This window comes from Sinocyclocheilus anshuiensis, unplaced genomic scaffold (genome assembly GCF_001515605.1).
Source record: "Sinocyclocheilus anshuiensis isolate Anshui unplaced genomic scaffold, SAMN03320099.WGS_v1.1 scaffold9, whole genome shotgun sequence".
Taxonomy (NCBI): Eukaryota; Metazoa; Chordata; class Actinopteri; order Cypriniformes; family Cyprinidae; genus Sinocyclocheilus; species Sinocyclocheilus anshuiensis.
The window spans coordinates 650,929-663,878 of NW_015540887.1; the positions used below are offsets into that span (position 1 = coordinate 650,929).

A 12,950-nucleotide genomic window follows, 5' to 3' on the forward strand; every position below is an offset into this window, starting at 1 on the left:
TTAAATCCGCGTCTGAAGTTTCCCGCTCTGTTCAGCGTGCAGTATCACGTGTCTAAACAAATAGCATGTGCTGTCAGTGATTTCAACCACTAGAGGCCGCTCTCGCACTGTATAATGGCAGCAGACCCTTCTCAGCCGCTCCAGCAATGGACACAACCTGGAAAACTATCGGCATGGATTTTTGTCGATAACCGATAGTTCCAGCAATCAACTATCGGTGCCGATTCATCGGCAAAACCGATACATCGGTCGACCTCTAATTAACATGACATAAAAGTACTTAATTACTAGAAATTACAGTGATTTGTTTTCCATGTTTTCCCAAAGAAACTAGTAAGATTGTGAAATGTAATTTATTCTTGCTATGCAAAGCTGAATTTTCAGCATCATTACGCCAGTCTTCAAGTGTCACATGATCCTTTCTCAGAAATGATTGTAATTTTCTGATTTTCTGATTATCAATGTTGACAACAGTTGTGCGAAATGCAACAAAGATGCATTAAATTAATCAAAAGTGACATATAAAAGTCAAGATAAAGTTACAAATGATTTAAATGCCAATAAAATGATCTTCATATATCATTGATAATAATAATAATAATAATAATAATAATAATTATTATTATTATTATTATTATTATTATTATTATTATTATTATCAATGATATATGAAGATCATTTTATTGGCATTTAAATCATTTGTAACTTTATCTTGACTTTTATATGTCACTTTTGATTAATTTAATGCATCTTTGTTGCATTTCGCACAACTGTTGTCAACATTGATAATCAGAAAATCAGAAAATTACAATCATTTCTGAGAAAGGATCATGTGACACTTGAAGACTGGCGTAATGATGCTGAAAATTCAGCTTTGCATAGCAAGAATAAATTACATTTCACAATCTTACTAGTTTCTTTGGGAAAACATGGAAAACAAATCACTGTAATTTCTAGTAATTAAGTACTTTTATGTCATGTTTATTATTATTTATTTTATTATATTATTATTATTTATATTATTTATTTATGTGGTACCAAATCAGTATATTAGGATGATTTCTGAAGAATCATGTGACACTAAAGGCTTAAAACATATTAAAATAGCACACAATTAATTTTTTATTTTTACTAATATTTACCAATATTACTTTTTAATTTAATTTAGATCAAACAAACAAACAAATAAACAGACAAACAAAAAAAACAAATAAATAAAGTCCAAATTGTTAAAAGCTGGTGTACATTTATTTACGTACATAAGTACATTTATAATTGCGAGTTTGTTGAGTTGAAAGAGTTTGTCAATGTTGTGACTGTTTATTCAATGTTAATTAAACTGTTAATTTAATTTCATTTTTTTATTCTGGTTTTGTTCACAAAAAGACATGCAGAATCACCTTCTGTAACAGGCTTTGCGTTAGATGCACATTTATGATGCTTTAAATGCTGTCTAGGTAATCAGCAGGTTTTAGAATAGGGCTAGCAAGCTACGACAGCGTTTTGAAAGCTTTGAAAGATTTGCAATATCTTTTTTTTTCTAAACTATGTCCTCCAGCAGTATATTTACAGGGTGTTAATCCACACTACGACTCAACATCTAACAAGGGCTTTGGTAGACACATATCTTGTCTCGTTACTGCCATACATCCCACTTCAATATTCTTGACGACGTACAGTAACTTTATTAATTACTCCACTGTTCAATGTTACGACCTCTTAAAATGAGCCATAAAGCACAGTCAAACAGCTCACAGTGATAACTACAGCCTCCACCCGCAGTGTGAAGAGCCTGGATGCTAGGAGAGACCCACGAGAGAGAGTGAATGGAAGAAAAGCAGTCTGAGCAGATGGTTTTTAAAGGTCATTTGGCCTCCCACTAATCATTTTCTGGAGGGTCTGATGCTTTTTCTTCTCATTTTTTCCATTTCTTTTTGGAAATCCATTCTAGGTTGTAATTGAATTCAAGGGCACAATGCATTCCAGTAGCGAGTAGGTGTGTGTGTGTGTGTGTTTGTGAGCCCCTTGAACCAACATTCCACCACTTTTGTTTCCCTGGTTCTGTAGTCACTAGAGCATGGCGGCAGCGATCTGCTCTCACCTGTAGGGGGTGTGTGTGTGTGTGTGTGTGTGTGTGTGTGTGTGTGTGTGTGTGATGGATAGCCCACGCAGAGAGGGCATTAAAGTAGCTGTCAGATCCTCTCTAGCTCAGCGAAACCGGGATCGGGCCAGTGGAGGAGCTCCAGAATGTGAAACAGGACTTAATTGCAATCAGAGATGACCGGAGTGCAAAGCAGGACACAGCGCGGGCTACACCACTGCCCCTGCATCCATTAATCTCGCTGAGAGCTTTTAACAGGTTTGGATTTACACCATCCCCAGCACATTTGTCTCCGTGACAGCGTTTCGCGAGAACTGCTGGGGTGATGCAGGAGTCTCCCAAACATTGGAGCAAGCGTCTCTAACACAATCTCATCTGAACCACTCCATCAGCACAGGATCACTTACTGAGCTGCGGACCGCTTTACCAAACTCCAAGCTGGTGCATCAATGACAGAAGGTAGAACATGTCCAGTGGAATGTATTTGGGAGCATCTGGACATGTGTTGTGGTTTATTTACCTTTCAACCAATGAATATCCATTATATATTTTTTTATTATTATTATTTTATTTTTTTTCAGTAATTTGTGATTGCAGGATAAGGGAAGGTATAAAAAAATAAATAAAATAAAATACTTTAAGGCTCCATTTGTTAACATTAGTTAACTACATTTGTTAACATTAACAATGAAAAAATACGTCAATCATTTATTAATCTTAGATGATGTTATTTTTTATATTTACTAATATATTATTGAAATCAAAATGTGTATATGGTAATATTACCTAATAGACCAAAGTTAACATGAACAGTTTTATTTTTATTAACTAGGGTTAGCAAAAATTATTAAATAATGTAACAAATGTGTGGTTCATAGTAAGTCAATGAATAAATGTTGGACCTTACAGTAAAGTGTTTGCAATAAATTATGTATTATTTTATTTTTATTTATTTTAAGTTTATTAAACATGTTTATTAAACAACAAAGCCTTAACAAAACATTTAAAATGCCATAAAAGCTTGTTTATCATGTAACCCTTAAAAATCCATTCAATTGTTAACATTGTATTAATTTCTTTCTCTAATTAAATTCTCTATGTCTAAAATTTTAAAACACCCAGATATTCCCCTGATGAATATTTATATCTGATGAAGCTTTTATGAAATGTATAATTTTCTGTTTTCAATTGTCCCCATTTTCAGATGCCCCAAAGTTTAACACTGTTATTTGAGATGCTTTGCCCACTCATCCAGGCAGCTTTATCAATTGTACAGGATTGGAGATTCCCATGGCTTTTGACTTCCTAACTCCGCACATCAAGTATCACACAGTGAAGGTCGCCACTGTTGTGAACTGGGCCAAAACTGTCAGGCTGCAGCAGTGATAAAGCCACCTAAGAGAATATCATCTATTTTAGAGCCACACGACAGTTTAAGGCCAACAGTTTTAGGACATGCATTTTTCTAGTCATTGTGATTTAGAGCGTAATAGGGCATCCACCTCAAGGGGAATCACCACCATCCTACTGATGAAGCCAATCTGACGTAAGAATATACACAATGCAAATATAGTGCTTACTGGATCAAGAAAAAGATACTGACTGTGCAAAAAAAACATGGAAATGTTAAGAATGTATGACAAACGTGGCAATGTTATGCATGTCATTGGACGGCACCTGATGATGAAACACTGTGGGCGTCGCTCCTGCAGCATCATGTGATAGGCGCGCTCAGCTGAAGAGAAGATATGAGGCGGGAGAGAGGAACACAGACGACCACTGGAGCTCAGATACAACTGACTGACCTGAGAGACAGAAAGAGAGATGTTACACATTTACATAACACTGCTAATTTCCCATGACCTGTGCACTTCATTACAGTGTTTGGATTGATATTCTTTGAGCGCTCTGGTCAGGATTAGCTCTAAACCTCCGTGCATTAAGCTCCTGGAGTTAATTAAGCCTGAAGCAATTAACGTAAAGCCTCTTTAAACACTCTTTAGACATTTAAAACTTTATTTTGTAGACAACTTCAGGTCTTAGCTGTGCTACCTTTTGCAAATGTTGAAGTCAAACAATTAAAGAAATGTAATGTTAAAACTAAAAATTCAGAATGCAGTCAACAGCAATGATGGCACTGTGATACGAGTATCACTAATTAGTCTTTATTCTTACATTTATTTGCATGCTGTGATTGTTCTTGTCTTAGTTGCATTTATTTAAACATGTATATCCATGTTCTGCACGAGGATTAGATTCTTGTCCAGGTGACTGAAAACAACCTGCTGACCAAAGTGGCTTTCATGCAAATTTAATTAAAACAAACCTAAAACAAACACCTGAACTCAACTCAAATGCTGTTCTTTGCTGGTATCTTTTGCAGGAATTGCTAATCTAAACACAGGCAGGGAAAAAGTGAAATAACTAAGCTAGGAGGCCAAGCGCAGAGTCTTGAGTAATAAGAGAGATGCCATATTTAGATCTGAATTCTGTGCAAGGCTAAAAGACCTAAACATAAAAAATATCCTCACACAGCAAGAATAAAACTCATGCAACACTGCAGATTTAGTATCTGGCTATATTTCTAGGTGTTAGAAACAGAAAGGTTATGCGTGTTAGTACGTGTGTGACATGCAGAGTAAGCTAAATTTTAGCCCAATTTGAGGAAAAAAAGCTAATGCTGAGATCTCATTACCCTTTACCACTGAGACACAGCACACATACTGTACACATAAGCTGTATGACAGAGCCATAGAGGACACAGGAAGGACAGTGGAAGAGTGAGTGAGACACAAGCTGTGTATGAATCACGAAAATTGCAGCCTTAACAGGCATACTGTATGTGCCATATATGCAAAAAAAAATAAATAATAAAAGATTAAAAGAAACAAAGAAAACAACAAAAAAAAAAACAATAATACTGTAATAAAACCAAAAACTGAACAAATAAAGAGAATTCAAACAAAACACACAACTGAACAAAAAACAAGCATTTAAAAGAAACAACAAACACAGCACAAAAACAAAAACATGTACACACAGAAAAACACAAAACCAAACAAAAAGATAATTAAAACACACAAAAACAAATAAAACAAAAAATTTTAAATTAAAAATTTAAAAGAAACAAAACAAAAACAACAGAAACCAAACCCCACAAATAAACATTTTAAAGAAACAAAACATACTACAAAAAATAAAACCAAAAACAAATAAGTCCAAACAAAACATACAACTGAACAACAACAAAAAACAAGAATTTAAAAGAAACAACAAACACAAAACAAAATACAAAAACACAGAGAAAAATACAAAACTAAACAAAACACAAACCAAACAAAAAAAAAAAAAAACAGAGGAAAATACAAGTTTCAAAAACAAAGTTTACCTACTGTTTACAATGCATGTGTAGCATGTGTATGTTTATATGTTAAACACTGTGGTATCAAATGTTCACACTTTCTAATTTGTTTATTATTGTAATTTATTATTGTTTAAATTATTATAATGTTTTCTTCTATTATTTTGATCTTTTCATTGTTATCATTATATTTCTACACATATATTCCAAGCTTTGGCAATATTGTATTTTTTTACAGTCATGCCAATAAAGCAATTTTGAATTTGAAAAACACAAAACCAAGCAAAACACAAACCAAACAAAAAGCTAATAAACACACACCACACACATTTGTTTCTGTGAATTGTGGGGACTTTCCCTAGACTTCTATTACTTTTATACTGACCAAACAATATTTTTTATCCCCTAACCCTAAACCTACCCCTTACAGAAAACATGTTTGCATTGTTACACTTTCAGATAAACATCATTTAATATTTTTAATAATATTTTTCCCCTCATGGGGACCGCAGGCCTGTCCCCACAATGTCAAACATTTCAGGTTTTACTATCAAACAGAGGAAAATACAAGTTTCAAAAACAAAGTTTACCTACTGTTTACAATGCATGTGTAGCATGTGTATGTTTATATGTTAAACACTGTGGTATCAAATGTTCACACTTTCTAATTTGTTTATTATTGTAATTTATTATTGTTTAAATTATTATAATGTTTTCTTCTATTATTTTGATCTTTTCATTGTTATCATTATATTTCTACACATATATTCCAAGCTTTGGCAATATTGTATTTTTTTACAGTCATGCCAATAAAGCAATTTTGAATTTGAAAAACACAAAACCAAGCAAAACACAAACCAAACAAAAAGCTAATAAACACACACCACACACATTTGTTTCTGTGAATTGTGGGGACTTTCCCTAGACTTCTATTACTTTTATACTGACCAAACAATATTTTTTATCCCCTAACCCTAAACCTACCCCTTACAGAAAACATGTTTGCATTGTTACACTTTCAGATAAACATCATTTAATATTTTTAATAATATTTTTCCCCTCATGGGGACCGCAGGCCTGTCCCCACAATGTCAAACATTTCAGGTTTTACTATCCTTATGGGGACATTTGGTCCCCACAATGTAGCATAAACAAGTACACACACACACACAAAGAAACGAAATAAAACTAAAAAAATAGACATTTAAAAGAAACAAAACAAAAAAAACATGACAGAAAAAAGACACAAACCAAAGCATTCAAATAAACATTTAAAAATAACAAAACATGAAAAACAGAAAAAATGACTGATGGGAAACTTGAAACTTAGAAGGACAAGATGTAGGTTTTGCACTGAAGGACAGAGAACGATTATATAGAGTTTGCGATAAAGGGGGTCAGGTGATGTAACTTGAGCATGATGGTGGTCTGAGGTCATCACAGATGATGGTACATATGCCCTTCTTTCTCAGTGTGTCATTCTGAATCTGAGCCCCAGTCTGGGGGACACACTGGAGAAATCATGCCTGAAATGAGTCTCTGATGCAGGGGGCCAACGTCACAACGGACCCACTGCATATCATTTGTAAAGTGTGTGTGTGGTGTGTGTTTCATCAACTCCTCTGCTCCCCTTCACGTGCCAGTAAAGCGTTACGGTGGACAGATGGTCATCTTGTCAGCTTTTATTTTTCTTAGCGGCGGGTGGCACACGCTGTGTGTCCCTGATGAGTGTGCTCTCATCAACTCTGCCTTTCTGTGGACAGCCAGCTGTATCAGAGGGGATGGTAGTCGGGGCTGGACGGACGCTAAACTTGAGAACCTCTAACAAGCCGAAGGAATATACAGAAATAAATAGAGAAAGGAGGAGTGGATATCTGATGGGGAGATGAAGAGGGCACAGGAAGTGGGAGCTGTATGTTGAGTAGGCTATCACTGTCAGGAAGGCTATGAATAATTTATCACGAGATCAAGTCCTGTTTGAACTGAAAGTGCTGCGCTGTGCTTACAGAGTGTGAACTAGAGAACAGCTTAAAATGACTAGACAGATGAATGCTCTAAACCATAATGTGAATGAATTAAAAATGTATTTAAATTAAATTAAATAAATAAACAAACAACGAATGTGTGACTCTGTACTTACCAGATTAGAGTAGATGGGTAGGTCCTTGTAAGGGTTAATGAGGAGAAGAATGTGTCCAATGTAAGTCTGAAAAAACAGAATTTGAAAAAAAAAGTTTTAGCCTCAACATTCCCACAGTCTAATGGCAAGGACTGGCTGAAACCAATAGTTTCATTCGGATTGGTTTGTGCTACACAACTTTTGAGAGCCTAAAGCACAATGGTCTCCTTCAAAATATTGTCATGTTTACGGAGTTGATCAAATGAGACCTTGAACTAAAATGAGAGATGACCTAATCACTGTTTTTAAAGGGACAGTTCACCCAGAAATGCCAATTAGGTTGTTCCAAACCTGAATAAGTTTATTTATTCTGTTGAACACAACAATATAAATTTTAAAGAATGTTGGTAACCAAATAGTTGCCAGTAGCCACTGACTTCCATGATATGAAAAAAAATGTAGGTCAATGGCTACCGGCAACTGTTTGATTACCAAACATTCTTCACAATTTCTTATTGTGTGTTCAATACTCCTTTTAAGACAGTTTGTAAGATTAATAGCGTCAAATCTTTGAAAGATAATCAGAGTTTTGTTTGAGACACTGACGTTTACATGGACATCAGTAATCTAATTATTTACCTTATTCTAAATAAGCCAATATTATGATTATGGTGTTTACATGAGTTGCTTTTAGAATATTCTTTTCATGTTCCCGTTTTACATGTTATAGTACATAGTTTGATTAATGGCACACGTCATTACGTCCCCACGTGACGCCATCCGACGTCCCCTCCGGAATTTCACTTATAAGCATATAGTTCGTCTTCGTGATGATGCCATGTACAGTTTTGGATGTTTCATTTTTAATAACGTACTCACTAGCAATTTAGATATCCACAAGCAGTGACGTAGCGCAAAATCATAAAAGTAACCTAATAATAGGCCTAATAATAAGAATAATGTAACAGACCTACATTTATTGGAAATGCCAAATCCTCTTAATATTGCCAATAATTGATGCTTTTGACAATATCTCTGGCTATAGTTGACACATGATACGACACAACCCAGCATGGGGAGGTTTTCGCGGGGCCACCCAACAGTGCGTGCCCTGTGTGCCCGTCCACGATGCCACTGTCCACAAGCAGAACTGCATATTTGTTTTGAGCTAAACTACTGTTCAGAAGTTTGGTGCTGGTAAAATGTCTTAATGTTAAGACTCATGTTTATATATTTGGTTAAAAAAAAAAACAGCAAAACGGTAATATTGTGAAATATTATTATAATGTAAAATACCTTTTTATTATTTCAATATATTTTAAATTAAATGTATTCCTGTGATGGCAAAGCTCCATTTTCAGCATCATTACTCCAGTCTTCAGTCACATTATCCTGCGGAAATCATTCTAATATGCTGATTTGCTGCAAGAAACACTTCTTATTATCAATGTTGAAAAAAAGTTGTATATCTTTTTTATACATTTACAAATTACTTTTCTCCCCCAATAATTATTTGCTAAATAGTAAGTCAAAAGAAACACTTATTTGAAATACTAAGTCTGACCCCAAACTTTTGAACAGTAGTAGTGTATTTCTATAAAATTATGAGCTATTACTTTAGTACAGGAAGACATTCTGATTACAAAGCCTGTCTCTGCTATTTGTAGCTAAGTTCCTTTTCCATGTCAATTATTGTGGCATTGGCTATTTCAGATAAACTCTCCCTTAAACACCACATAATAATTCCTCCTGCAGCTGCAGTACAATGGCTCTCACGAGTCCTGAGGGTATCAGTACAGGCCAACTGCTAATTTATCTCTCAAGAGGGTCAGCTGCACCAGCCTCAACTCTCACTCCTGGTCAGATTACTCTATTACAAGCCCTGTTATCATGAAGATGACAGCAATGGCTGCTGGGAATAGAGGACTAGGTTGCTGTTGTGTTATACTAGTGTGCTCTCAATAACACCCTGAAGGTCAGTAACCTTTTAGTTTCACAAATCTTTCACAGAACATCTGATGAATACTGACATACGGGCAAACTTGGACCTGTTCTCAGAGGTTTGTGAACATTCTTTACTATGACAAGACTTTAGAGATCAGAGAGCACTCTTTAGAGGTACTAGAGAATATCTAGAGGTGAATGAACTAAACTAGCATCATAAGACTGGACTTCTCATCTTCTGAGGGAAACATGGATCAATCCCCTCTTATAAAGTGCGCGTCTGGCATCTCTCACTCTTTCCATCTCTCGCTAAACGATCAGTAAACATCACCATCTCTATCCATCATTGCCGTAATGACAGACATCATTAGACCCCATTACAGTGTTACACAAAAGACCCTATCTCTGCTCTCTCCCTCCATATCAGCCTCAGTAGGGAGACTGCATTATGCCCCATTGTAAAGTGTGGGAATAGCAGCAGCCATTAAGCATAGATTTGGCTCCGGTCATGAACGAGCAAAGTGTGTAGTCGACTGCCAGGCATTACTGCCCGCATGCAGACATAGACCGCAGGCCTGCTCAAACGATCCACGTTGAGGAGGGAGATGAATATAGAGATGGATTTATTCCTTCAATCGTATGCCCATCGATTCACAAGAAAAGATAACTCTCCGTCAAGACTGAATAACAGACATGAAGTGAGGGTGAATACATGTAAGAATGGATCCTCTACGGAATTGTCCATGCTGAGGATTGTTCTTCTGACATAAAAGCATTCATATAAATCAATCACTAAAGCGCATGTAAAGTATTTGATTATAATTTTAAGCAAGGGTGTAGGTTTGCTTTTGACATTGGTGGAGACATAATAACAGACTGCGTTTTCCATAAAAATCACATAATTTGTCCCAAATTACTGTTGATGTACATAATGACTTAATTCTAAGCTGGAAGATTGTGTATTGTGTATCTTTCTGCACAATCTTTATTTGTCTTTGTTCCCTCCTGGTGGAATGATCTGCCCAACTCAATCCGAACAGTCCTTAGCCATCTTCAAGAATTGGCTAAAAACACATCGCTTCCATCTTTATTTGACCCTCTAACTCTAGCACTCTCTATTCTAATTCTATTCTTAAAAACTAGACTTACACTCTATTCATTTACTAACTGCTTGTTTTGTTTTGTTTAAAAAATAAATAAATAAAATAAAAATAAAAAACTAACACTAGCTTCTCTATTCTTTTTTGTATTCTATCTATTTATTTTCTTTTTATTATACAATTAACAAAAAGCAAAAAAGACCTCTAACACTGGCTTGCTCTATTCTTTTTTCTATTCTATCAGTTTTCTTTTTATTATATAATTAAAAAACCCTTGCTACGTGTACTGCGTTAAGCTAACTGAGACTTGTTATAGCACTTGCGTATCATTGCTCTTTTGTTGATTATGAATACTTCCATTGTCCTCATTTGTAAGTCGCGTTTGGATAAAAGCATCTGCTAAATGTCTAAATGAAAATGTTTATTAGCACTTATAAAGCACATATTAATGCCTTATTCTGTATGACCATATTTTAGCTCTCTTAATTATACACCATAACTAAACTTAACAACTACCTTACTAACTTTTAATAAGCAGCAAATTAGGAGTTTATTAGGGCAAAAGTAATAGTTAATATACTGACAATCAACTGAAGACTTCTGTGAATGTTTGAATGATGGCGCAAATAAATAGTTGAGAGTTAATAGTTGAGAGTCAATTCTAAGTAACAGATTTTTAACAGATTCGCATATATTTAAAAAAAAAAATAATAATAATGAACAACTCTGGTGTCATTAGGTCCAAATTACAAACCACATTGAAATCACAGTGATAGTCACTATGTTGCTCTATTTTAGAAAATGCCTCAAAAATGTTTGCAAATAGATAAAATAATTTTCAGTATAATACCCAATCATATCCATCTATGTCTAGCCAATCGTTAACTGATATTATTCACAAAAGTCGACAGCAAAATAGACTGTTCAATTCTGAAAGAAGGTAAAAAAACTGTCATATGAAACTAAACTACCAGTCTTTGGAGCAATGGCCCTTTAAATATAAATAGCAGTAATGGTTTTGACAGTATCCATGGTGGCAGAGATAGAATCAAGAATAACTGAGTTATTACAGCTGTAGGATTATAGTACCATCAAGACATATAATAATGTCAGTGGCCAAGATTTATAGTAGCAACAGCTATTGTGGTAACAACAGCAGTAACGACAGCAGCCGTTAACAGAGAGTCAATGTAAGAATGTCTTTTCATCTCCCCAGGGCTGGCTCAAGTCTTTGGCCTGAATACAGTGAGAACTAGAGGGCTGCCATCCAAACACCAGTCCCTGGCCATGCTATAAACAGAGGCCTTGGCCACTCTCCAAGACCTCAAGACAAGAGATCCAGCAGCAGTGTGTGTGTGTGTGTGTGTGTGTGTGTGTGTGTGTGTGTGTGAGAAAGGCACACTGGACCGGATGGCTTGGTGAAAGACCACATCTATCACAGTGTATGATAAAGGCTAGAATCCGGACATCAACTCCTTCAGGGTGGGTTAAGACAGAGAATGAAAGGCTCTTCCTGAACGGGTTAGACTGAGGGTTGGAATCCTAACTGTGTGTTTATTCTCAATTTGTGGATTTAGGAAGTGACATGATTAATGCATAACTCTGAGTAACCAACTGCCCTCTTCATTATAGCCCCTATGATTGTATGTGTGTTTGTGTATTTACGTACATATATCTGGTCGTTAGCAAAGCGCTTCTGCATCTCGTAGAGCAGACTGCTGTCCGTGAGTTCACTGAGGGATGCAAGGTCATCATTAGGAGCAGGAGGCATTAGTTTCACCTGGAACACAAAACACATTCCTTATTACAAAATCGGAAATACTCAAATGATTCAAATATTCCGGTGTATTTTAAAGGCAATATGAAATTCTCCTTTGTATTCCACATAAACAAATTAACAGCATTTGTATTTGGAACAACACAAGTAAGTAAAGCTAATAGAACTAGATGTTTCAATCCCTTTAGTAGGAAAAATAAATATATAATAAGTATATTTTATGTTGATATTTTGGTGAACTTTTAAGCCTACTTTAATAAATGTCCTGGTTTCATTGTGTATGATTTATCAGAGCATGTTATTCTTAAAGGGTTAGTTCACCCAAAAATTAAAATTAGCCTGTGATTTACTCACCCTCGAGGCATCCTAGGTGTATATGACTTTCTTCTTTCAGACGAATCCAATCGGAGTTATATTAAAAATTGTCCTTGCTCTACTAAGCACTATCATTGCAGTGGGTGGGTGTTTCCGTTCAACAGTCCAAAAGTCGTCAAATAAAGCGCACGCATCCATAATAAAACGTGCCTCACACGGCTCCGGGGGGTGAA

General features: G+C 35.5%; 1 protein-coding gene across 1 annotated transcript in view; it reads right to left on the minus strand.

Moving 5' to 3' along the window:
* Positions 1-12,950, minus strand: part of LOC107688718 (unconventional myosin-XVI-like) — a 218,296-nt gene that overhangs the window by 116,001 nt on the left and 89,345 nt on the right. The window contains exons 10-12 of the mRNA XM_016486454.1: positions 12,295-12,405; positions 7,603-7,668; positions 3,779-3,906 (exon numbers count right to left, since the gene is read on the minus strand). Coding sequence (XP_016341940.1) covers positions 3,779-3,906; positions 7,603-7,668; positions 12,295-12,405 — 305 coding nt within the window. The remainder of the gene's footprint in view (positions 1-3,778; positions 3,907-7,602; positions 7,669-12,294; positions 12,406-12,950) is intronic.